The following is a 25,057-nucleotide window of genomic DNA, read 5'->3' on the forward strand; positions in this document are numbered from 1 at the left end:
TGTGATGGAGACCTGGACACTGGGACTAGGCATCCACTATGTTGATGTGAGAGAGACCTGGACACTGGGACTGGCCATCCACTATGTTGATGTGAGAGACCTGGACACTGGGACTGGCCATCCACTATGTTGATGTGAGGGAGACCTGGACACTGGGACTAGGCATCCACTATGTTGATGTGAGAGAGACCTGGACACTGGGACTAGGCATCCACTATGTTGATGTGAGAGAGACCTGGACACTGGGACTAGGCATCCACTATGTTGATGTGATGGAGACCTGGACACTGGGACTAGGCATCCACTATGTTGTGAGAGAGACCTGGACACTGGGACTAGGCATCCACTATGTTGATGTGATGGAGACCTGGACACTGGGACTAGCCATCCACTATGTTGATGTGAGAGAGACCTGGACACTGGGACTAGGCATCCACTATGTTGATGTGATGGAGACCTGGACACTGGGACTGGCCATCCACTATGTTGATGTGAGAGAGACCTGGGACTAGCCATCCACTATGTTGATGTGAGGGAGACCTGGACACTGGGACTAGCCATCCACTATGTTGATGTGATGGAGACCTGGACACTGGGACTAGGCATCCACTATGTTGTGAGAGAGACCTGGACACTGGGACTAGGCATCCACTATGTTGATGTGATGGAGACCTGGACACTGGGACTAGCCATCCACTATGTTGATGTGAGAGAGACCTGGACACTGGGACTAGGCATCCACTATGTTGATGTGATGGAGACCTGGACACTGGGACTGGCCATCCACTATGTTGATGTGAGAGAGACCTGGGACTAGCCATCCACTATGTTGATGTGAGGGAGACCTGGACACTGGGACTAGCCATCCACTATGTTGATGTGAGAGAGATCTGGGCACTGGGACTAGGCATCCACTATGTTGTGATGGAGACCTGGACACTGGGACTAGCCATCCACTATGTTGATGTGAGGGAGACCTGGACACTGGGACTAGCCATCCACTATGTTGATGTGAGAGAGACCTGGGACTAGGCATCCACTATGTTGATGTTAGAGACCTGGGACTAGCCATCCACTATGTTGATGTGATGGAGACCTGGACACTGGGACTAGCCATCCACTATGTTGATGTGATGGAGACCTGGACACTGGGACTAGCCATCCACTATGTTGATGTTAGAGACCTGGACACTGGGACCAGGTGTCCACTATATTGCGTTCACCTGTCCTGTGTTTTCAGGTCAGTCCAGTTAATTTATGAAGTTTCTCACATAACTGATCAGTGTTCAGTTCATACCATTGATCCACAACAGAAAGAAAGGAAACCAGGGTTGATTTGTCTGATCTCAGTCCAAATGTTGGGACATATGCTGTGGGGGGTATCGATAGTTAACATATCGCAATATTATTTTGGACGATGCTACTTTTTGTCTTGTAGTATCGATTTATTTGTATTTACAGTTGAAGTCGGAAGTTTTACATACACCTTAGCCAAATACAGTTAAACTCAGTTTTTCACAATTCCTGACATTTTAATCCTAGTAAAAATTCTCTGTCTTAGGTCAGTTAGGATCACCACTTTACTTTAAGAATGTGAGATGTCAGAATGATTTACTTCAGCTTTTATTTCTTTCATCACATTCCCAATGCATCAGAAATCTACATATACTCAATTAGTATTTGGCAGCATTGCCTTTAAATTGTTTGACTTGGGTCAAATGTTTCAGGTAGCCTTCCACAAGCTTCCCACAATAAATTGGGACTAGGCATCCACTGTGTTGATGTGAGGGAGACCTGGACACTGGGACTAGGCATCCACTATGTTGATGTGAGGGAGACCTGGACACTGGGACTAGGCATCCACTATGTTGATGTGAGAGAGACCTGGACACAATTTTGGCCCATTCCTCCTGACAGAGCTGGTGTAACTGAGTCAGGTTTGTAGGCCTCCTTGCTCGCACAAACTTTTTCAGTTCTGCCCACAACTTTTCTATAGGATTGAGGTCAGGGCTTTATGATGGCCACTCCAATACCTTGACTTTGTTGTCCTTAAGCCCATTTGCCACAACTTTGGAAGTGTGCTTGGGGTCATTGTCCATTTGGAAGACCCATTTGCGACCAAACTTTAACTTCCTGACTGATGTCTTGAGATGTTGCTTCAATATATCCACATAATTTTCCTACCTCATGATGCCATCTATTTGGTGAAGTACACTAGTCCCTCCTGCAGTAAAGTACCCCCACAACATGATGCTGCCACCCACGTACTTCACGGTTGGGATGGTGTTCTTCGGCTTGCAAGCCTCCCCCTTTTTCCTCCAAACACAACGATGTTCATTATAACAAATACTTCTATTTTTGTTTCATCAGACCAGAGGATATTTCTTTGTCCCCATGTGTAGTTGCAAACCGTAGTCCGGCTTTTTTATGGCGGTTTTGGCGCAGTGGCTTCTTGTTTTACTATGGATATAGGTACTTTTATACCTGTTTCCTCCAGCATCTTCACAAGGTCCTTTGCAGTTGTTCTGGGATTGATTTGCACTTTTCACACCAAAGTACCTTAGTCTCTAGAAGACAAAACGCGTCTCCATCCTGAGCAGTATGATGGCTGCGTGGTCCCATATGTTTATACATGCGTACTATTGTTTGTACAGATGAACGTGGTACCTTCAGGTGTTTTGAAATTTCTCCCAAGGATGAACTAGACTTGTGGCGGTCTACAATTTTTTTTCTGAAGTCTTGGATGACTTCTTTTGATTTTCCCATGATGTCAAGCAAAGAGGCATTGAGTTTGAAGACAGGCCTTGAAATACATCCACAGGTACACCTCCAAATGACTCAAATGAAGTCAATTAGCCTATCAGAAGCTTCTAAAGTTTTCCAAGCTGTTTAAAGGCACAGTCAACCTAGTGTATGTGAACTTCTGACCCACTGGAATTGTGATACAGTGAAATAATCTGTCTGTAAACAATTGTTGGAAAAATTACTTGTCATGCACAAAGTAGATGTCCTAACCGACTTGCCAAAACTATAGTTTGTTAATAAGAAATTTGTGGAGTGGTTGAACCACTTAGTTTGGAGTCATTAAAACTAGTTTATGTAAACTTCTGACTTCAACTGTATTTTCTTTGCTAGGTAGCTTTAGCTTACACTAGTAGGCTTTACCTGCACTAAAACTCGTGTTTTTAATCCTATACTATACTATACCTGTTCGCCATCTTAATTTTAAATACTGAACCAACATGTTTTCAGCACTTTTATTTCCGTGACAAACGTATTTTCTAATTCTCTTGTCTCCACAGCAGACATGTGGAGGGTAGATGAGATGAGATGAGGCGAGGAGAGGAGAGGAGGGTAAGAAGAGGAGGGGGAGATGAGAGGAGGGGAGATGAGATGAGGGGAGATGAGATGAGGGGAGATGAGATGAGATGAGGGGAGGATGAGAGGGTAGAAAAGGAGGGGAGATGAGAGGCGATGGGGGAACAAAGCATCATGGGGGTTGTTTAGGGTTGATAGTTTGAAGCAGGGTAACGGTAGTTATACCAGGACGGTGGTAATGGGAGGGGGTTAAGGGTAGGGTCGAGTAGTACCGGGGTAGCCTCGTCCACCCAAATCATTAAATGACTTTGTTTCCTTACCTTGAAAGCTGGAGAAACTGCAATCCAAGACATTTTGCATTTGTTTACCTCGCCCTCACTGTCCCACAGCTTTAGCCCTGTTACGCTGCCGAGCCTGCCCAGATTATCCCAGACGGGGACTCTGTGTTTATCTCCTGTGCTCTCACGGATGGAGGCTCTGCTTAGAAAGAGACTCTGGGAGGTGCAGTTACACAGGAAAGTCTTTGTTCTACCTACCTACCTGGCTGGGCCGTGTCATCCTACTACCTGGCTACCACCCACCCACCCCTGCTAGCTACCTATTGTCCTCCCGCTCTATGGGCTGAAACATGATCCACAGCTCTTCTCCTTACCCAGCCAACATGGTGGTCCATGTCCCAAATGGCACCCTATTCCTTATATAGTGCACTACTTTAGACCAGGACCCTATGGCACCCTATTCCTTATATAGTGCACTACTTTAGACCAGGACCCTATGGCACCCTATTCCCTATATAGTGCCCCTGATGTGGCTTTGATCAATCAAAAGTAGTGCACTATATAGGGAATAGGGTTCAATTTGGAATGTGCACCCTGTGTATACCCAGAGCTTCAGGACCAGAGTTATCCCTCCAGGTAGCTGGCTGCTCTTTTCTGGCTGTGTGGGCAGCTGTCCTGTTTATACTGTGGTAGCTGGCTATATGTGGATAATATTCGTCTAGCTAACTTCATAATTATCAGCTAGCTATATGTGAATAGTATTCGTCTAGCTAACTTCATAATTATCAGCTAGCTATATGTGAATAGTATTCGTCTAGCTAACTTCATAATTATCAGCTAGCTATATGTGAATAGTATTCGTCTAGCTAACTTCATAATTATCAGCTAGCTATATGTGAATAGTATTCGTCTAGCTAACTTCATAATTATCAGCTAGCTATATGTGAATAGTATTCGTCTAGCTAACTTCATAATTATCAGCTAGCTATATGTGAATAGTATTCGTCTAGCTAACTTCATAATTATCAGCTAGCTATATGTGAATAGTATTCGTCTAGCTAACTTCATAATTATCAGCTAGCTATATGTGAATAGTATTCGTCTAGCTAACTTCATAATTATCAGCTAGCTATATGTGAATAGTATTCGTCTAGCTAACTTCATAATTATCAGCTAGCTATATGTGAATAGTATTCGTCTAGCTAACTTCATAATTATCCAGCTAGCTATATGTGAATAGTATTCGTCTAGCTAACTTCATAATTATCAGCTAGCTATATGTGAATAGTATTCGTCTAGCTAACTTCATAATTATCAGCTAGCTATATGTGAATAGTATTCGTCTAGCTAACTTCATAATTATCCAGCTAGCTATATGTGAATAGTATTCGTCTAGCTAACTTCATAATTATCAGCTAGCTATATGTGAATAGTATTCGTCTAGCTAACTTCATAATTATCCAGCTAACCAGGTAGTTTTACATGTAAAAAAAAAAAAAAAAGCGACCTAAACCTAATGTTATGAAGGGTAGATGGCCAATGTTATCAACCAATTCTTCATCTGTTATCCCGTGGGGCTGACACAATTACTGTATAACTGTGGAGCTGACAGTTCTGAATGAACTACAATACAATATTGTAGTCAGGCAACATATGAGATGAGTGGGCAACTTGTCATTCTGAAGTCAGTTTTATTTTCTCTTGCTTCAGCTCAAAGTCAAGACGCCATTGTTTTGTTTTCAAGACATTTGGCATCACTTTTTTTTTTTTTACATGCTTGTCACATTACGTCAACAATTCTGGGAATATTTCAGTTGAAGCTTGCATCGATGCACGCTTACTGCCCTCTGTTTTCTCTTACTGCCCTCTGTTTTCTCTTACTGCCCTCTGTTTTCTCTTTACTGCCCTCTGTTTTCTCTTTACTGCCCTCTGTTTTCTCTTACTGCCCTCTGTTTTCTCTTTACTGCCCTCTGTTTTCTCTTTTACTGCCCTCTGTTTTCTCTTTACTGCCCTCTGTTTTCTCTTTACTGCCCTCTGTTTTCTCTTTACTGCCCTCTGTTTTCTCTTTACTGCCCTCTGTTTTCTCTTTACTGCCCTCTGTTTTCTCTTACTGCCCTCTGTTTTCTCTTACTGCCCTCTGTTTTCTCTTACTGCCCTCTGTTTTCTCTTTACTGCCCTCTGTTTTCTCTTACTGCCCTCTGTTTTCTCTTACTGCCCTCTGTTTTCTCTTACTGCCCTCTGTTTTCTCTTACTGCCCTCTGTTTTCTCTTACTGCCCTCTGTTTTCTCTTACTGCCCTCTGTTTTCTCTTACTGCCCTCTGTTTTCTCTTACTGCCCTCTGTTTTCTCTTTACTGCCCTCTGTTTTCTCTTACATTGAGTTGGACTCTTGTGCTGACTGTTCCGTGCTTCATTTTGCATGCTTGGAGCATGGTAGTATGCAATATTGAGAAACACCAATTGTCTTTCCCAATCCCCCCAGTTGGCTATCCCTATTGAGTCTGGTGTGTTGTCGGTGGCTATCCCTATTGAGTCTGGTGTGTTGTCGGTGGCTATCCCTATTGAGTCTGGTGTGTTGTCGGTGGCTATCCCTATTGAGTCTGGTGTGTTGTCGGTGGCTATCCCTATTGAGTCTGGTGTGTTGTCAAGCTACTCTATGCAGAAATCACTCCGCCATTTCCTGGTTGTTAAAATTCTAATTTCAGCTTGTAACAAAACAAGCCAGTATAGTGTAGAGAATCATTGTATCCTCTAAACCCCCCCATTTTTTTTCTTCCCATATTCAAAATATTTTCAGTTGTTTTTTGAAGCTGTTACCCAAAACCAACAGAAAGTAGAACCCCATATAGGAGGAGAGTTTCTCCTTTTAGAAAAACCCATGACTGGCATCGCATTCAGTCAATGTCTGGTGAGACTCAATTGGAATATTAGGCTACACTTTGAAGAGGGAGAAACCGACATGTACCTTAACTTAGAACAGCCCTAGCAAGTTACTAACCCACATAAAGGGACAGACATGTACCTTACCTTAGAACAGCCCTAGCAGGTTACCAACCCACAGAGGGAGACAGTCTACATGTATGGAGGTAAGCTCGATAAGACCCAGATAAGGCAGTGACTGACGGAGAGAGGTGGAACCTGAGGAATGTAAAGCTGTTGTTTTGCTAGAAGGAGAGATCTACACATTACTCTGGGGAATTCTCCCATTACCAGGGACTTGTTTTTCTCCTTGCAGGTCTATGTACCCACATCCATACCCACTATTGTAGTCAGAGCCGGACCTAACCTTTTGTGGGCTCCAAGCGTGGGGTGGGGGGGAGAGAGAAAGGGAGAGCTCTGAGATTTTGGCTTACCCTGGGGTATTGGGGCAAGAAAGCCCTGGGGTATTGGGGCAGGAAAGCCCTGGGGTATTGGGGCAGGAAAGCCCTGGGGTATTGGGGCAGGAAAACCCTGGGTTATTGGGCACATTCCTCTTCTCTTTGAATATTAGAGAGACTGTTAAACCTGTGCTGCTCCTGTCCTCTCAGTCAGACGGGGGCCCACAGGACTGATAGGGCTGCCCCAGGGCACGAAGTGGGATTTCATTGCGAACACACACACACACACACACAGCCAGCCTACACGCTAATGCCAGTATGTACCACCATCTCCAGAAAACCTCCTGAAATGGGATAACCAGCTGTGTCTTAGCTCGTACATTTTGGAATTGTTTTAAAACCAGCTGTCTTAGCTCGTACATTTAGGAATTGTTTTAAAGCCAGCTGTGTTTTAGCTCGTAAACATTTAGGAAGTGTTTAGATGACCTTGTGTTTTACTATAAAATACAGCTCATCCCCAGGCAGGCGGCCCTTGATACTGTGCTGATTTTGTGTTGAAAGCTGAGTCGTCGTTGTTTTGTGAATGGTGATTAATGAGTGGCATGTCTCTCCTCGTTCTACTCATGGAGAGAGATTTGTCTGCTGGCTTTCCCCTATAACTAACTTGCATTTTAGCTAAAGACTGAGAATGTGCAGTACCTTTAACCTATGGCGGCATTGTACTATATACTCCAAATGAACCCTATTCACTGTGTAGTGCACTACTTTAGACCAGGGCCCGGTGGGGGAAGTAGTTCACGGGGCCCGGTGGGGGAGGTAGTTCACGGGGCCCGGTGGGGGAGGTAGTTCACGGGGCCCGGTGGGGGAGGTAGTTCACGGGGCCCGGTGGGGGAGGTAGTTCACGGGGCCCGGTGGGGGAGGTAGTTCACGTGGGGAGTTTCACGGGGCCCGGTGGGGAGGTAGTTCACGGGGCCCGGTGGGGAGGTAGTTCACGGGCCCGGTGGGGGAGGTAGTTCACGGGGCCCGGTGGGGAAGTAGTTCACGGGGCCCGGTGCGGGAAGTAGTTCACGGGGCCCGGTGCGGGAAGTAGTTCACGGGGCCCGGTGCGGAAGTAGTTCACGGGGGGAAAGTAGTTCACGGGGGCCCGGTGGGGGGAGTAGTTCACGGGGCCCGGTGGGGGGAAGTAGTTCACGGGGCCCGGTGGGGGGGAAGTAGTTCACAGGGCCCGGTGGGGGAAGTAGTTAAAGGTAGTGTACTAAATAGGGCCCTCAATCTGAACTCTGGACCTGGGACTAGGGCTGTTGTGGTGATCGCATTACTGTCACGCTGGTGGTCACGAGTCATGAAGCCAGTCAAATTCCACATGACCGTTAAAGTCACGGTAATTAGGCTTCTCCAAGCTCTGATGCAGCTGATGGTCATTACTAGCCACCAAACTTGTTAACTGCCTGGTACTCAGTGCTCTATTGTCCCTCTAATCACTCTGACATCAATTCAAATGTAATGGAACATCTAATCAAACACTTCATGAGAGCCCTTGAGCTTGCGTGAGAAAACAAGATTGATGGCCTCTATTAAAAAGAGGAGGAACCCCATCAGTTTTCAATAGGCAAGACCTACTATATTTATTTCTCAACTTTCCTAATATGAAGCACATTGCTTCTCTTTACAACAGGAGTATAGCCTACCTGGCTGGCATGAAAATGAACCACGGGGAAAAGCGTCCTCTCTTCGCTATTTAAATGCATAGATGACAGGTATTTTTTCCAATACCCCTGTTTCAGTACAGATGCATGATAATGATCGATTCTAAATCAAAACAAATTTCACACCATATATTATTTAGTCTATGTAAAGACTAGATTAAATCAAGAATAGTCTGATCAAATCAAATCAAATCAAATTTATTTATATAGCCCTTCGTACATCAGCTGATATCTCAAAGTGCTGTACAGAAACCCAGCCTAAAACCCCAAACAGCAAACAATGCAGGTGTAAAAGCACGGTGGCTAGGAAAAACTCCCTAGAAAGGCCAAAACCTAGGAAGAAACCTAGAGAGGAACCAGGCTATGTGGGGTGGCCAGTCCTCTTCTGGCTGTGCCGGGTAGAGATTATAACAGAACATGACCAAGATGTTCAAATGTTCATAAATGACCAGCATGGTCGAATAATAATAAGGCAGAACAGTTGAAACTGGAGCAGCAGCACAGTCAGGTGGACTGGGGACAGCAAGGAGTCATCATGTCAGGTAGTCCTGGGGCACGGTCCTAGGGCTCAGGTCCTCCGAGAGAGAGGACCTGAGTCTGATGGGTGACAATATTTGCCTTTCACTTGTGTATGATGCCCAGCATTAGAAACAACGCCTTTTATTCTCTCTCCTCTTGTAGCCTAGCCCATAGTCCTATAAGGTTAGTATCACACCTCATGTAGCCTAGCCTATAGGCCTAAATGTTTTAATAAAGGTTTTTATCACAAATTAAGTGGCCAAAATAACTTCTTAAAATGAAGCACATTAATCTGTTTTACAAGGGATGTAGAGCCTAACTGGCATACATAAGCAGCAGCGCGTGAGTTTCACGTTTGGGAGAAGATCATTTTAACCGTTTATAAATGCACCTTTTTTAATAATAAAAGCATTACATGCATAATCACATTTTGGTCACTTTTGATAATGGTGTTTTTCACGAATGGAACATTCATGCTTATAGCCTACTACCATGTGTGCATTGCTGCGCTTGTAACGTGAAGAAATAGGATAATAGTTGATCAACATTTTAAGGTAAACGTTCTGACCTTCTTGTTTTATTAATTTGGGGTCTATTGCATCCCACAAACATCAGGTTCTACCCCTGATAAAGGGAATAGGGAGTATTTAGGGAAGAAACCATTAACTGAACTGTCTATTTTGTGGTCTAGGTGTTTTTGTGGTCTAGGTGTTTTTGTGGTCTTGTCAGTCCCCAGGATCTGGAAAGCATTCAGCAATTCTCCACTTAAGCCTTACCTTCCCTAACCTAGCCTTCTCTTCCCTTAACTAACCTTCCACTACCTTCCCTAGCCTTCCCTTCTCTTCTCTAGCCTTCCCTTCTCTTCTCTAGCCTTCCCTTCTCTTCTCTAGCCTTCCCTTCTCTTCTCTAGCCTTCCCTTCCCTAGCCTTCCCTAGCCTTCCCTTCCCTAGCCTTCCCTTCCCTAGCCTTCCCTTCCCTAGCCTTCCCTTCCACTAGCTTCCATTCCACTATCTTCCCTTCCACTACCTTCCCTAGCCTTCCCTTCCCTAGCCTTCCCTTCCCTTCCCTAGCCTTTCCTAACCTAGCCTTTCCTAACCTAGCCTTTCCTAAATGGTACCCTAAAGGTACCATTTTGACTGGATATTTTAGCTTTGGTTTTTGTGACAATGGCATTTAGGGCTGGTTTTCTAGAACTTGATTAAGTCTAGTCCTGGACTAAAATGGCATTTAGGGCTGGTTTTCTAGAAACGGATCAAGTCTAGTCCTGGACTAAAATGGTATTTAGGGCTGGTTTTCTAGAAACGGATTAAGTCTAGTCCTGGACTAAAATGGTATTTAGGGCTGGTTTTCTAGAAACGGATTACGTCTAGTCCTGGACTAAAATGGTATTTAGGGCTGGTTTTCTAGAAACGGATCTGTCTGGAGATTCCCCGTAAAGCATGCTGTTATTCTCTGCTCTGTCTGGAGATTCCCCGTAAAGCATGCTGTTATTCTCTGCTCTGTCTGGAGATTCCCCGTAAAGCATGCTGTTATTCTCTGCTCTGTCTGGAGATTCCCCGTAAAGCATGCTGTTATTCTCTGCTCTGTCTGGAGATTCCCCGTAAAGCATGCTGTTATTCTCTGCTCTGTCTGGAGATTCCCCGTAAAGCATGCTGTTATTCTCTGCTCGGTCATGGAGATTCCCCGTAAAGCATGCTGTTATTCTCTGCTCTGTCTGCAGATTCCCCGTAAAGCATGCTGTTATTCTCTGCTCTGTCTGGAGATTCCCCGTAAAGCATTCTGTTATTCTCTGCTCTGTCTGGAGATTCCCCGTAAAGCATGCTGTTATTCTCTGCTCTGTCTGGAGATTCCCCGTAAAGCATGCTGTTTATTCTCTGCTCTGTCTGGAGATTCCCCGTAAAGCATGCTGTTATTCTCTGCTCTGTCTGGAGATTCCCCGTAAAGCATGCTGTTATTCTCTGCTCTGTCTGGAGATTCCCCGTAAAGCATGCTGTTATTCTCTGCTCTGTCATGGAGATTCCCCGTAAAGCATGCTGTTATTCTCTGCTCTGTCTGGAGATTCCCCGTAAAGCATGCTGTTATTCTCTGCTCTGTCTGGAGATTCCCCGTAAAGCATGCTGTTATTCTCTGCTCTGTCTGGAGATTCCCCGTAAAGCATGCTGTTATTCTCTGCTCTGTCTGGAGATTCCCCGTAAAGCATGCTGTTATTCTCTGCTCTGTCATGGAGATTCCCCGTAAAGCATGCTGTTATTCTCTGCTCTGTCTGGAGATTCCCCGTAAAGCATGCTGTTATTCTCTGCTCTGTCTGGAGATTCTCCGTAAAGCATGCTGTTATTCTCTGCTCTGTCTGGAGATTCCCCGTAAAGCATGCTGTTATTCTCTGCTCTGTCATGGAGATTCCCCGTAAAGCATGCTGTTATTCTCTGCTCTGTCATGGAGATTCCCCGTAAAGCATGCTGTTATTCTCTGCTCTGTCATGGAGATTCCCCGTAAAGCATGCTGTTATTCTCTGCTCTGTCATGGAGATTCCCCGTAAAGCATGCTGTTATTCTCTGCTCTGTCTGGAGATTCCCCGTAAAGCATGCTGTTATTCTCTGCTCTGTCTGGAGATTCCCCGTAAAGCATGCTGTTATTCTCTGCTTTGTCATGGAGATTCCCCGTAAAGCATGCTGTTATTCTCTGAGTAAGTTATAATGTTATTATTATGACGTGTCACCTATAAAAAGCCTACACCGGTTTCCCCCGAGCGGGACTTGTTTTTGTTGGCTCTCCAGTCAGATGCTCCGCGTGTAGCAACCAATGATGTACAGCACCAGTCTGAAGAGTGGACGCACTTACTCATTCATTAGTTTTTCTTCTTTTTTAATTTTTTTTTTTTTTTACTATTTTCTATATTGTAGAATAATAGTGAAGTATTCAACCCCTTTGTTATGGCAAAAGCCTAAATAAGTTCAGGAGTAAAAATGACCTTAAGTTGCATGGACTCACTCTGTGTGCAATAATAGTGTTTTACATGATTTTTTGACATGATGACTACCTCATCTCTGTCCCCCCCAACACATACAATTTATCTGTTAGGTTCCTCAGTCGAGCAGTGAATTTCAAACACAGATTCAACCACAAAGACCAGAGAGGTTTTCCAATTCCTCACAAGGAAGGGCACCTATTGGTAAATTTAACAACAACAAAATAGGCAGACATTGAATATCCCTTTGAGCATGGCTAAGTTATTCATTACATTTTGGATGAGGGTTTCCCTTAGCCGGTAATAGCTGGCTTTTGGCTGATTTTTAAAAAATGAATAAAAACAAATACAGAAGCCAATCGATAAAATTGGTGCCTGCCCATTAGCCTGGAGAAGAGAGAAATCCTATTGCAAAGTAATGCTTTTTATCCCATTCATTAGTGGAAATACCAGTCGATGGAAATACACATTCGGTCTATAGCCTCAGTTCGTAATGTATCTTTTCACACTCGTACAGTATACGGAGCCTTTGAGCGGGAAAATCTGTCAGACAGCGTGAGAGTTGCTGCTACAGCATCTCGAATGGCAACGGTTGGCAGGCGTCATCAGCACACCACTTAGCATTTTGAAAACATGTACTCCATTTTCTGAACTTTTTAATTATTATTTTACATCAACTTTCTTTCGTTGCCAGCAGCCGGCACAATCCTAGTCATATTAGCATTCCGTGCTAGTTGATGATAATCCTAGTCATATTAGCATTCCGTGCTAGTTGATGATAATCCTAGTCATATTAGCATTCCGTGCTAGTTGATGATAATCCTAGTCATATTAGCATCCCGTGCTAGTTGATGATAATCCTAGTCATATTAGCATTCCGTGCTAGTTGATGATAATCCTAGTCATATTAGCATTCCGTGCTAGTTGATGATAATCCTAGTCATATTAGCATCCCGTGCTAGTTGATGATAATCCTAGTCATATTAGCATTCCGTGCTAGTTGATGATAATCCTAGTCATATTAGCATTCCGTGCTAGTTGATGATAATCCTAGTCATATTAGCATCCCGTGCTAGTTGATGATAATCCTAGTCATATTAGCATCCCGTTCTAGTTGATGATAATCCTAGTCATATTAGCATCCCGTGCTAGTTGATGATAATCCTAGTCATATTAGCATCCCGTGCTAGTTGTTGCATATTAGATCTCCTCTCTTTCTAAATTTCAAACGGATATTTTCATCTGTCACATGAAACTGCTCGCATGTGCATTATGGGACCTACCAGTAGGTGGCCTACTGCCTTGTGTGCATTATGGGACCTACCAGTAGGTGTCGCCTACTGCCTTGTGTGCATTATGGGACCTACCAGTAGGTGTCGCCTACTGCCTTGTGTGCATTATGGGACCTACCAGTAGGTGTCGCCTACTGCCTTGCGTGCATTATGGGACCTACCAGTAGGTGTCGCCTACTGCCTTGCGTGCATTATGGGACCTACCAGTAGGTGTCGCCTACTGCCTTGTGTGCATTATGGGACCTACCAGTAGGTGTCGCCTACTGCCTTGTGTGCATTATGGGACCTACCAGTAGGTGTTGCCTACTGCCTTGTGTGCATTATGGTACCTACCAGTAGGTGTCGCCTACTGCCTTGTGTGCATTATGGGACCTACCAGTAGGTGTTGCCTACTGCCTTGTGTGCATTATGGGACCTACCAGTAGGTGTCGCCTACTGCCTTGTGTGCATTATGGGACCTACCAGTAGGTGTCGCCTACTGCCTTGTGTGCATTATGGGACCTACCAGTAGGTGTCGCCTACTGCCTTGTGTGCATTATGGGACCTACCAGTAGGTGTTGCCTACTGCCTTGTGTGCATTATGGTACCTACCAGTAGGTGTCGCCTACTGCCTTGTGTGCATTATGGGACCTACCAGTAGGTGTCGCCTACTGCCTTGTGTGCATTATGGGACCTACCAGTAGGTGTCGCCTACTGCCTTGTGTGCATTATGGGACCTACCAGTAGGTGTCGATAAGAGCGTCTGCTAAATGACTTAAATGTAAATGTACTGCCTTGTGTGCATTGCTGCGCTGCTAATGTGAACAAATATTAGGTTAAGCTAAACTTTGTCTGATCTGTTTATCGGATGTATTGCTTTTGAATGTTTTTATGGTATGTAGTCTCGTCCTACTGGTTGTATGAAGATCCCAAATATCATCCTACAACTGTCCCAGTCTTTTGGAACAGGCACATTTTTTTTCTTTCTCAAAGCCACATTTTTCTCAAAAAGCTGACCAATAGAGTAGGTTAACTGTTGGGGGAAAGTACGATGACATAGGCTAGTGATTTTGGTGTTTCGTTACTTGGCTTGTTGGCTGAGAGAAACGTAAATCTGGACCGGTATTCTAACATCAGTGCACATCAGAATTCACTAAGAAGGACTGTACATTGTTGCATCATCAACATCTCACGTTCTGTTAATATGAATTACCATATTCTAAATGTGATTTCTTTCATTCTGAGCACTGTGGTTACGCACTAAATGCATATGGGTCCGGTAATGTTCTCAAATGTCCTATACATTTTAAAACATGATGCAGGTCAAATGAACTGCGCCACATTTTCCTAATGTTAAACCCAGCTTTGGATGGTGTATCAATACATCCAGTCACTACAAACATACAGGAGTCCTTCCTAACTCAGTTGCCGGAGAGGAAGGGTACCACTCTTCATATTGTCAACCGTGGTGGTGGCTGCATCATGTTATGAGTATGCTTGTCATCGGTAAAATCTATGAGATAGTAAAATGGCTGACTAGCAATGATCAACTTGACAAAGCTTGAAGAACTTTCATAAGAATTTGTGGAAATATTGTATAATCCAAGTGTGCAAAGCTCTTAGATTTACCCAGGAAGACTCTGTTAGAAATCACCTTTGGTGGTGATAACAGCTAACAAGTATTGACTCAGGGGTGTGAATACTTATGTAAATTTAGATATTTTATTTTAAAAATATTGGACAAAAGTTTCTAAACATGTTTTCACTTTGTCATTATGGGGTATTGTGTGTAGATGGGCCAGAGGGAAGGAAATGAATTCCATCCATATTGAATTCAGGCTGTAACACATGTGGAATAAGTCCTGGGTTATGAATGCTTTCTGGTGGCACTGTATTTTTCAGTAGGGACAGTAACATTAGTACTTTCAAAGAAATGTATACTCTAAGGAAATGTTTTTGTCTACATTTTTTATGTTTAGCACAATTTTAATTTAAAAGCATTAAGGTGTCTGTAATAGAATACATGTAGTAAAACAAATGTAGACATTTAATAAATGAATATAGCTTCCAAAAATATTTTATTTTAGAATTGGAGGAGAGTACCAAGATGGAGGCGCGGTGGCTTCAAAACAGCACCCCCTGTCAGCCATCTAGTGTGTATAAATCACTGCTCGAAGTGGGAGATCTGTAATCAATGCAAAATGAATTAAAATGTCCAAATTAATTTAGCTAAATGAGGAGTAGGCTACAACCAGCAACCCTCAGGTAGGCTGTTTTAATCTGAACTAAGTTGTTGTAGACCAGGACGAGGAGCGCGGCAACATCGCTTCAGTTGGTTAGGTAGCTCGGCAACATCGCTTCAGTTGGTTAGGTAGCGTGGCAACATCGCTTCAGTTGGTTAGGTAGCGTGGCAACATCGCTTCAGTTGGTTAGGTAGCTCTGCAACATCGCTTCAGTTGGTTAGGTAGCTCTGCAACATCGCTTCAGTTGGTTAGGTAGCGCGGCAACATCGCTTCAGTTGGTTAGGTAGCTCGGCAACATCGCTTCAGTTGGTTAGGTAGCGCGGCAACATCGCTTCAGTTGGTTAGGTAGCTCGGCAACATCGCTTCAGTTGGTTAGGTAGCGCGGCAACATCGCTTCAGTTGGTTAGGTAGCGCGGCAACATCGCTTCAGTTGGTTAGGTAGCTCTGCAACATCGCTTCAGTTGGTTAGGTAGCGCGGCAACATCGCTTCAGTTGGTTAGGTAGCTCGGCAACATCGCTTCAGTTGGTTAGGTAGCTCTGCAACATCGCTTCAGTTGGTTAGGTAGCTCGGCAACATCGCTTCAGTTGGTTAGGTAGCGCGGCAACATCGCTTCAGTTGGTTAGGTAGCTCGGCAACATCGCTTCAGTTGGTTAGGTAGCTCGGCAACATCGCTTCAGTTGGTTAGGTAGCTCGGCAACATCGCTTCAGTTGGTTAGGTAGCGCGGCAACATCGCTTCAGTTGGTTAGGTAGCTCGGCAACATCTGTCTGTTTCAGCTAGATTCTTTACATAGATTTGATACAACGGAAGCACTGCCAGATGGAATGATGGATAACAAGATTGTACGATAGTACGAGTCTGGCAACTTTTTCTCTCTCCCTAGTCTCTCACACCACTGGCCCCTGTCCTGCTGTAGACAGCATCTCTCCCTAGTCTCACACACCACTGGCCCCTGTCCTGCTGTAGACAGCATCTCTCCCTAGTCTCACACACCACTGGCCCCTGTCCATCCCCACCCTGCTGTAGACATCTCTCCCTAGTCTCACACACCACTGGCCCCTGTCCATCCCCACCCTGCTGTAGACATCTCTCCCTAGTCTCACACACCACTGGCCCCTGTCCATCCCCACCCTGCTGTAGACAACATCTCTCCCTAGTCTCACACACCACTGGCCCCTGTCCATCCCCACCCTGCTGTAGACAACATCTCTCCCTAGTCTCACACACCACTGGCCCCTGTCCATCCCCACCCTGCTGTAGACAACATCTCTCCCACAGCCTGTGCAGTAAACATTTGTCTGGGGTCTTGTGTGTAAAATAAAAACACATGTTTCCACTATCCAGATTTCCCATATTTTTTTCAATGAATTATTCAAATAGTGAAATTAATTCAAATGCCCATCCGTGTTTTTCTCATTCTTTCAGGTGTTTGTTGCACTAACCGTGTGTGTGTGTGTGCGTGCGTGTGTGTGTTGTAGGTCTAGATGCAGAGCTGTACTACGTGAGGGATGACGTGGTAAACCACTATGCGCTCTCCTTCATCCTGCCTGTACCCAGCGAGACCAACAGCCTGCACTTCACCTGGCGCTCCAAGGATAAGGTACAGGCTCGGTCTCTCTCTCACTCGGTCGGCCGGCCTCTCAATCTGTCGGTCGGCCGGCCTCTCACTCTGTCGGTCGGCCGGCCTCTCACTCTGTCGGTCGGCCGGCCTCTCACTCTGTCGGTCGGCCGGCCTCTCACTCTGTCGGTCGGTCGGCCTCTCACTCTGTCGGTCGGTCGGCCTCTCACTCTGTCGGTCGGTCGGCCTCTCACTCTGTCGGTCGGTCGGCCTCTCACTCTGTCGGTCGGTCGGCCTCTCACTCTGTCGGTCGGTCGTCGCCTCTCACTCTGTCGGTCGGTCGGCCTCTCACCTCTGTCGGTCGGTCGGCCTCTCACTCTGTCGGTCGGTCGGCCTCTCACTCTGTCGGTCGGTCGGCCTCTCACTCTGTCGGTCGGTCGGCCTCTCACTCTGTCGGTCGGTCGGCCTCTCACTCTGTCGGTCGGTCGGCCTCTCACTCTGTCGGTCGGTCGGCCTCTCACTCTGTCGGTCGGTCGGCCTCTCACTCTGTCGGTCGGTCGGCCTCTCACTCTGTCGGTCGGTCGGCCTCTCACTCTGTCGGTCGGTCGGCCTCTCACTCTGTCGGTCGGTCGGCCTCTCACTCTGTCGGTCGGTCGGCCTCTCACTCTGTCGGTCGGTCGGCCTCTCACTCTGTCGGTCGGTCGGCCTCTCACTCTGTCGGCCGGCCGGCCTCTCACTCGGTCGGTCGGTCGGTCGGCCGGTCACTCTGTCTGTCGGTCGGTCGGACGGCCGGTCACTCATCCTTCTTTCCGCCCCTCTCCTACAGGTTGATTACAGGATGGGTTTCCATGTAGACAAACCTGCAGCTATGAACCAACCACAGAGCAACATCTCTGCCCAGGGGGAGGTGCCTCGCACAGCCTCAGGTCTGTCAACCAATCATCACTTCCCATCCTCCACTGGTATTATGAACATTATAATTATCTTCTGTATTTTAAAAGTATGTATTAATATTCAGAGTCACGAAATGTATTTGATCAATTATCTTTTGGGTCCCTAATAGCATCCCGTGCTAGTTGGGTCCCTAATAGCATCCCGTGCTAGTTGGGTCCCTAATAGCATCCCGTGCTAGTTGGGTCCCTAATAGCATCCCGTGCTAGTTGGGTCCCTAATAGCATGCCGTGCTAGTTGGGTCCCTAATAGCATGCCCCTAATAGCATGTGCTAGTTGGGTCCCTAATAGCATCCCGTGCTAGTTGGGTCCCTAATAGCATCCCGTGCTAGTTGGGTCCCTAATAGCATCCCGTGCTAGTTGGGTCCCTAATAGCATGCCGTGCTAGTTGGGTCCCTAATAGCATGCCGTGCTAGTTGGGTCCCTAATAGCATGCCGTGCTAGTTGGGTCCCTAATAGCATGCCGTGCTAGTTGGGTCCCTAATAGCATGCCGTGCTAGTTGGGTCCCTAATAGCATCCCGTGCTAGTTGGGTCCCTAATAGCATGCCGTGCTAGTTGGGTCCCTAATAGCATGCCGTGCTAGTTGGGTCCCTAATAGCATCCCGTGCTAGTTGGGTCCCTAATAGCATCCCGTGCTAGTTGGGTCCCTAATAGCATCCCGTGCTAGTTGGGTCCCTAATAGCATCCCGTGCTAGTTGGGTCCCTAATAGCATCCCGTGCTAGTTGGGTCCCTAATAGCATGCCGTGCTAGTTGGGTCCCTAATAGCATCCCGTGCTAGTTGGGTCCCTAATAGCATGCCGTGCTAGTTGGGTCCCTAATAGCATGCCGTGCTAGTTGGGTCCCTAATAGCATCCCGTGCTAGTTGGGTCCCTAATAGCATCCCGTGCTAGTTGGGTCCCTAATAGCATTGCTAGTTGGGTCCCATCCGTGCTAATAGCATCCCGTGCTAGTTGGGTCCCTAATAGCATCCCGTGCTAGTTGGGTCCCCGTGCTAGTTGGGTCCCTAATAGCATCCCGTGCTAGTTGGGTCCCTAATAGCATCCCGTGCTAGTTGGGTCCCTAATAGCATCCCGTGCTAGTTGGGTCCCTAATAGCATCCCGTGCTAGTTGGGTCCCTAATAGCATCCCGTGCTAGTTGGGTCCCTAATAGCATCCCTAATAGCATGCCGTGCTAGTTGGGTCCCTAATAGCATCCCGTGCTAGTTGGGTCCCTAATAGCATCCCGTGCTGCTAGTTGGGTCCCTAATAGCATCCCGTGCTAGTTGGGTCCCTAATAGCATCCCGTGCCCTAGTTGGGTCCCTAATAGCATCCCGTGCTAGTTGGGTCCCTAATAGCATGCCGTGCTAGTTGGGTCCCTAATAGCATCCCGTGCTAGTTGGGTCCCTAATAGCATCCCGTGCTGTTGGGTCCCTAATAGCATCCCGTGCTAGTTGGTTGGGTCCCTAATAGCATCCCCTAATAGTGCTAGTTGGGTCCCTAATAGCATCCCGTGCTAGTTGGGTCCCTAATAGCATCCCGTGCTAGTTGGGTCCCTAATCCCGTGCTAGTTGGGTCCCTAATAGCATCCCGTGCTAGTTGGGTCCCTAATAGCATCCCGTGCTAGTTGGGTCCCTATCCCGTGCTAGTTGGGTCCCTAATATCCCGTGCTAGTTGGGTCCCTAATAGCATGCCGTGCTAGTTGGGTCCCTAATAGCATCCCGTGCTAGTTGGGTCCCTAATAGCATCCGTGCCCTAGCATTGGGTCCCTAATAGCATCCCGTGCTAGTTGGGTCCCTAATAGCATGCCGTGCTAGTTGGGTCCCTAATAGCATCCCGTGCTAGTTGGGTCCCTAATAGTTGGGTCCCTAGCATCCCGTGCATCCCTAATAGCATCCCGTGCTAGTTGGGTCCTAATAGCATCCCGTGCTAGTTGCCCTAATAGCATTGGGTCCCTAATAGCATCCCGTGCTAGTTGGGTCCCTAATAGCATCCCGTGCTAGTTGGGTCCCTAATAGCATCCCGTGTTGGGTCCCTAATAGCATCCCGTGCTAGTTGGGTCCCTAATAGCATCCCGTGCTAGTTGGGTCCCTAATAGCATCCCGTGCTAGTTGGGTCCCTAATAGCATCCCGTGCTAGTTGGGTCCCTAATAGCATGCCGTGCTAGTTGGGTCCCTAATAGTTGGGTCCCTAATAGCATCCCGTGCGTGCTAGTTGGGTCCCTAATAGCATCCCGTGCTAGTTGGGTCCCTAATAGCATGCCGTGCTAGTTGGGTCCCTAATATCCCGCATCCCATCCGTGCTAGTTGGGTCCCTAATAGCATCCCGTGCTAGTTGGGTCCCTAATAGCATCCCGTGCTAGTTGGGTCCCTAATAGCATGCCGTGCTAGTTGGGTCCCATCCCGTGCTAAATAGCATCCGTGCTAGTTGGGTCCCTAATAGCATCCCGTGCTAGTTGGGTCCATCCCGTGCTATTGGGTCCCTAGCATCCCGTGCTAGTTGGGTCCTAATAGCATCCCGTGCTAGTTGGGTCCCTAATAGCATCCCGTGCTAGTTGGGTCCCTAATAGCATCCCGTGCTAGTTGGGTCCCTAATAGCATCCCGTGCTAGTTGGGTCCCTAATAGCATCCCGTGCTAGTTGGGTCCCTAATAGCATCCCGTGCTAGTTGGGTCCCTAATAGCATCCCGTGCTAGTTGGGTCCCTAATAGCATCCCGTGCTAGTTGGGTCCCTAATAGCATCCCGTGCCTAGTTGGGTCCCTAATAGCATCCCGTGCTAGTTGGGTCCCTAATAGCATCCGTGCTAGTTGGGTCCCTAATAGCATCCCGTGCTAGTTGGGTCCCTAATAGCATCCCGTGCTAGTTGGGTCCCTAATAGCATCCTAATAGCATCCCGTGTGCCTAGTTGGGTCCCCTAGTTGGGTCCCTAATAGCATCCCGTGCTAGTTGGGTCCCTAATAGCATCCCGTGCTAGTTGGGTCCCTAATAGCATCCCGTGCTAGTTGGGTCCCTAATAGCATCCCGTGCTAGTTGGGTCCCTAATGAAGCCTGCAGTAGGGTACCTAATGAAGCCTGCAGTAGGGTACCTAATGAAGCCTGCAGTAGGGTACCTAATGAAGCCTGCAGTAGGGTACCTAATGAAGCCTGCAGCACTAGGGTACCTAATGAAGCCTGCAGCACTAGGGTACCTAATGAAGCCTGCAGCACTAGGGTACCTAATGAAGCCTGCAGCACTAGGGTACCTAATGAAGCCTGCAGCACTAGGGTACCTAATGAAGCCTGCAGCACTAGGGTACCTAATGAAGCCTGCAGCACTAGGGTACCTAATGAAGCCTGCAGCAGTAGGGTACCTAATGAAGCCTGCAGCAGTAGGGTACCTAATGAAGCCTGCAGCAGTAGGGTACCTAATGAAGCCTGCAGCAGTAGGGTACCTAATGAAGCCTGCAGCAGTAGGGTACCTAATGAAGCCTGCAGCAGTAGGGTACCTAATGAAGCCTGCAGCAGTAGGGTCCCTAATGAAGCCTGCAGCAGTAGGGTACCTAATGAAGCCCGCAGTAGGGTACCTAATGAAGCCTGCAGTAGGGTCACTAATGAAGCCTGCAGTAGGGTCACTAATGAAGCCTGCAGTAGGGTCACTAATGAAGCCTGCAGTAGGGTCACTAATGAAGCCTGCAGTAGGGTCACTAATGAAGCCTGCAGTAGGGTCCCTAATGAAGCCTGCAGTAGGGTCCCTAATGAAGCCTGCAGTAGGGTCCCTAATGAAGCCTGCAGTAGGGTCCCTAATGAAGCCTGCAGTAGGGTCCCTAATGAAGCCTGCAGTAGGGTCCCTAATGAAGCCTGCAGTAGGGTCCCTAATGAAGCCTGCAGCAGTAGGGTCCCTAATGAAGCCTGCAGCACTAGGGTACCTAATGAAGCCTGCAGCACTAGGGTACCTAATGAAGCCTGCAGTAGGGTCCCTAATGAAGCCTGCAGTAGGGTCCCTAATAAAGCCTGCAGTAGGGTCCCTAATGAAGCCTGCAGTAGGGTCCCTAATAAAGCCTGCAGCACTAGGGTACCTAATAAAGCCTGCAGCACTAGGGTACCTAATAAAGCCTGCAGCACTAGGGTACCTAATAAAGCCTGCAGTAGGGTACCTAATGAAGCCTGCAGTAGGGTACCTAATGAAGCCTGCAGTAGGGTACCTAATGAAGCCTGCAGTAGGGTACCTAATGAAGCCTGCAGTAGGGTACCTAATGAAGCCTGCAGCAGTAGGGTATCTAATGAAGCCTGCAGCAGTAGGGTACCTAATAAAGCCTGCAGCAGTAGGGTACCTAATAAAGCCTGCAGCAGTAGGGTACCTAATAAAGCCTGCAGTAGTAGGGTACCTAATAAAGCCTGCAGCAGTAGGGTAGGGTACCTAATAAAGCCTGCAGCAGTAGGGTAGGGTACCTAATAAAGCCTGCAGCAGTAGGGTAGGGTACCTAATAAAGCCTGCAGCAGTAGGGTACCTAATAAAGCCTGCAGCAGTAGGGTACCTAATAAAGCCTGCAGCAGTAGGGTACCTAATAAAGCCTGTAGCAGTAGGGTACCTAATAAAGCCTGCAGCAGTAGGGTACCCAATAAAGCCTGCAGTAGTAGGGTGACTAGACCGACCCCTGAACTAGAAGGAACACAGGGGAACCCAGTGTAATCTCTCTATGTCTGTCGCTGTGTTGGCTCTCTCTCTGTCAATCTGTGTTTCTCTCTCTGTGTGTGTAGTGTTCAGAGTGGACATGTTCTGCTCAGGGAAGGTAGATGGAGAGGCGGTCCTGACGGTACAGCTCAACCTCACCAGCCACTCGAACAACTTCACAGTCCTCAACTTCAAGAGGAGGAAAATGTGTTACAAACGTAAGACTCCTCTTCCTGTCAGTCAGGGCCGGAACAGTATAACCGTGTCATCGATGACTATGAGTGAAGACCGTGAATAAAATAAGTTGTAATTGTTCAAATTAATTAATACTATTGTATTTTTTTAGGTAAATATATACACAATAACAGTAGTGTAAATTAATAATTATTATCAACAATTGTTGAAACTGTCTCCATCTCCCCCCTCCAACGTGCTCTCCCTCTGATTCTGTAACACCGTCTGTGTCTGTGATGATGCTGGAACACCGTCTGTGTCTGTGATGATGCTGGAACACCGCCTGTCTGTGGCGATGCTGGAACACCGCCTGTCTGTGGCGATGCTGGAACACCGCCTGTCTGTGGCGATGCTGGAACACCGCCTGTCTGTGGCGATGCTGGAACACCGCCTGTCTGTGGCGATGCTGGAACACCGCCTGTCTGTGGCGATGCTGGAACACGGTCTAGCATCCCGTGCTAGTTGATGATAATCCTAGTCATAGTAGCATACCGTGCTAGTTGATGATAATCCTAGTCATAGTAGCATCCCGTGCTAGTTGATGATAATCCTAGTCATAGTAGCATACCGTGCTAGTTGATAATCCTAGTCATAGTAGCATACCGTGCTAGTTGATGATAATCCTAGTCATATTAGCATCCCGTGCTAGTTGATGATAATCCTAGTCATATTAGCATTCCGTGCTAGTTGATGATAATCCTAGTCATATTAGCATTCCGTGCTAGTTGATGATAATCCTAGTCATAGTAGCATCCCGTGCTAGTTGATGATAATCCTAGTCATATTAGCATCCCGTGCTAGTTGATGATAATCCTAGTCATATTAGCATCCCGTGCTAGTTGATGATAATCCTAGTCATATTAGCATCCCGTGCTAGTTGATGATAATCCTAGTCATATTAGCATCCCGTGCTAGTTGATGATAATCCTAGTCATAGTAGCATACCGTGCTAGTTGATGATAATCCTAGTCATAGTAGCATCCCGTGCTAGTTGATGATAATCCTAGTCATAGTAGCATCCCGTGCTAGTTGATGATAATCCTAGTCATATTAGCATCCCGTGCTAGTTGATGATAATCCTAGTCATATTAGCATCCCGTGCTAGTTGATGATAATCCTAGTCATAGTAGCATCCCGTGCTAGTTGATGATAATCCTAGTCATAGTAGCAGCCCGTGCTGCAATGATGTTAGCACAGCTGAAAACTGTTGTGTTGATTAAAGAAGCAATAAAACTGTCCTTTAGACTAGTTGAGTATCTGGAGCATCAGCATTTGTGGGTTCGATTACAGGCTCAAAATAGCCAGAAACAATCAACTGTCTTCTGAAACTCGTCAGTCTATTCTTGTTCTGAGAAATGAAGGCTATTCCATGTGAGAAATTGCCAAGAAACTGAAGATCTCGTACAATGCCATCTACTACTCCCTTCACCGAACAGCGCTGTGTACTACTCCCTTCACAGAACAGCGCTGTGTACTACTCCCTTCACAGAACAGCACAAACGGGCTTTAACCAGAATAGAAAGAGTGTTAGGCCCCGGTGCACAACTGAGCAAGAGGACAAGTACATTAGTGTCTAGTTTGAGAAACAGACACCTCACAAGTCCTCAACTGGCAGCTTCATTAAATAGTACCAGCAAACACCAGTCTCAACGTCAACAGTGAAGAGGCGACTCCGGGATGTTGGCCTTCTAGGCAGAGTTCAACAAAGAAAAATCCATATCTCAAACTGGCCAATAAGAAGAAAAGATTAAGATGGGCAAAAGAACAGACACTGAACAGAGGAACTCTGCCGTCAAGTATCTCTCTGTACTCATCTTATCTTTCCCTCTATCCTGACTAGTCTCCCAGTCCCTGCCGCTGAAAAACATCCCCACGGCTTGTTGATGCCACCACCGTGCTTCACCGTAGGGATGGTGCCAGGTTTCCTCCAGATATAATGCTTGGCATTCAGGCCAAAGAGTTCAGTCTTGGTTTCATCAGACCAGAGAATCCTGTTTAAAAGGCTGTCATGTGCCTTTTACTGAGGAGTGGCTTCCGTCTGGCCACTCTACCATGAAGGCCTGATTGGTG

General features: G+C 46.7%; 1 protein-coding gene across 1 annotated transcript in view; it reads left to right on the forward strand.

Moving 5' to 3' along the window:
- Window positions 1–25,057, forward strand: part of ryk (receptor like tyrosine kinase) — a 128,669-nt gene that overhangs the window by 19,217 nt on the left and 84,395 nt on the right. The window contains exons 2-4 of the mRNA XM_065009349.1: window positions 17,094–17,215; window positions 18,000–18,099; window positions 22,840–22,971. Of these exons, the coding sequence (XP_064865421.1) occupies window positions 17,094–17,215; window positions 18,000–18,099; window positions 22,840–22,971 (354 nt within the window). The remainder of the gene's footprint in view (window positions 1–17,093; window positions 17,216–17,999; window positions 18,100–22,839; window positions 22,972–25,057) is intronic.

Source organism: Oncorhynchus nerka, linkage group LG24, assembly GCF_034236695.1.
Source record: "Oncorhynchus nerka isolate Pitt River linkage group LG24, Oner_Uvic_2.0, whole genome shotgun sequence".
Lineage (NCBI taxonomy): Eukaryota > Metazoa > Chordata > Actinopteri > Salmoniformes > Salmonidae > Oncorhynchus > Oncorhynchus nerka.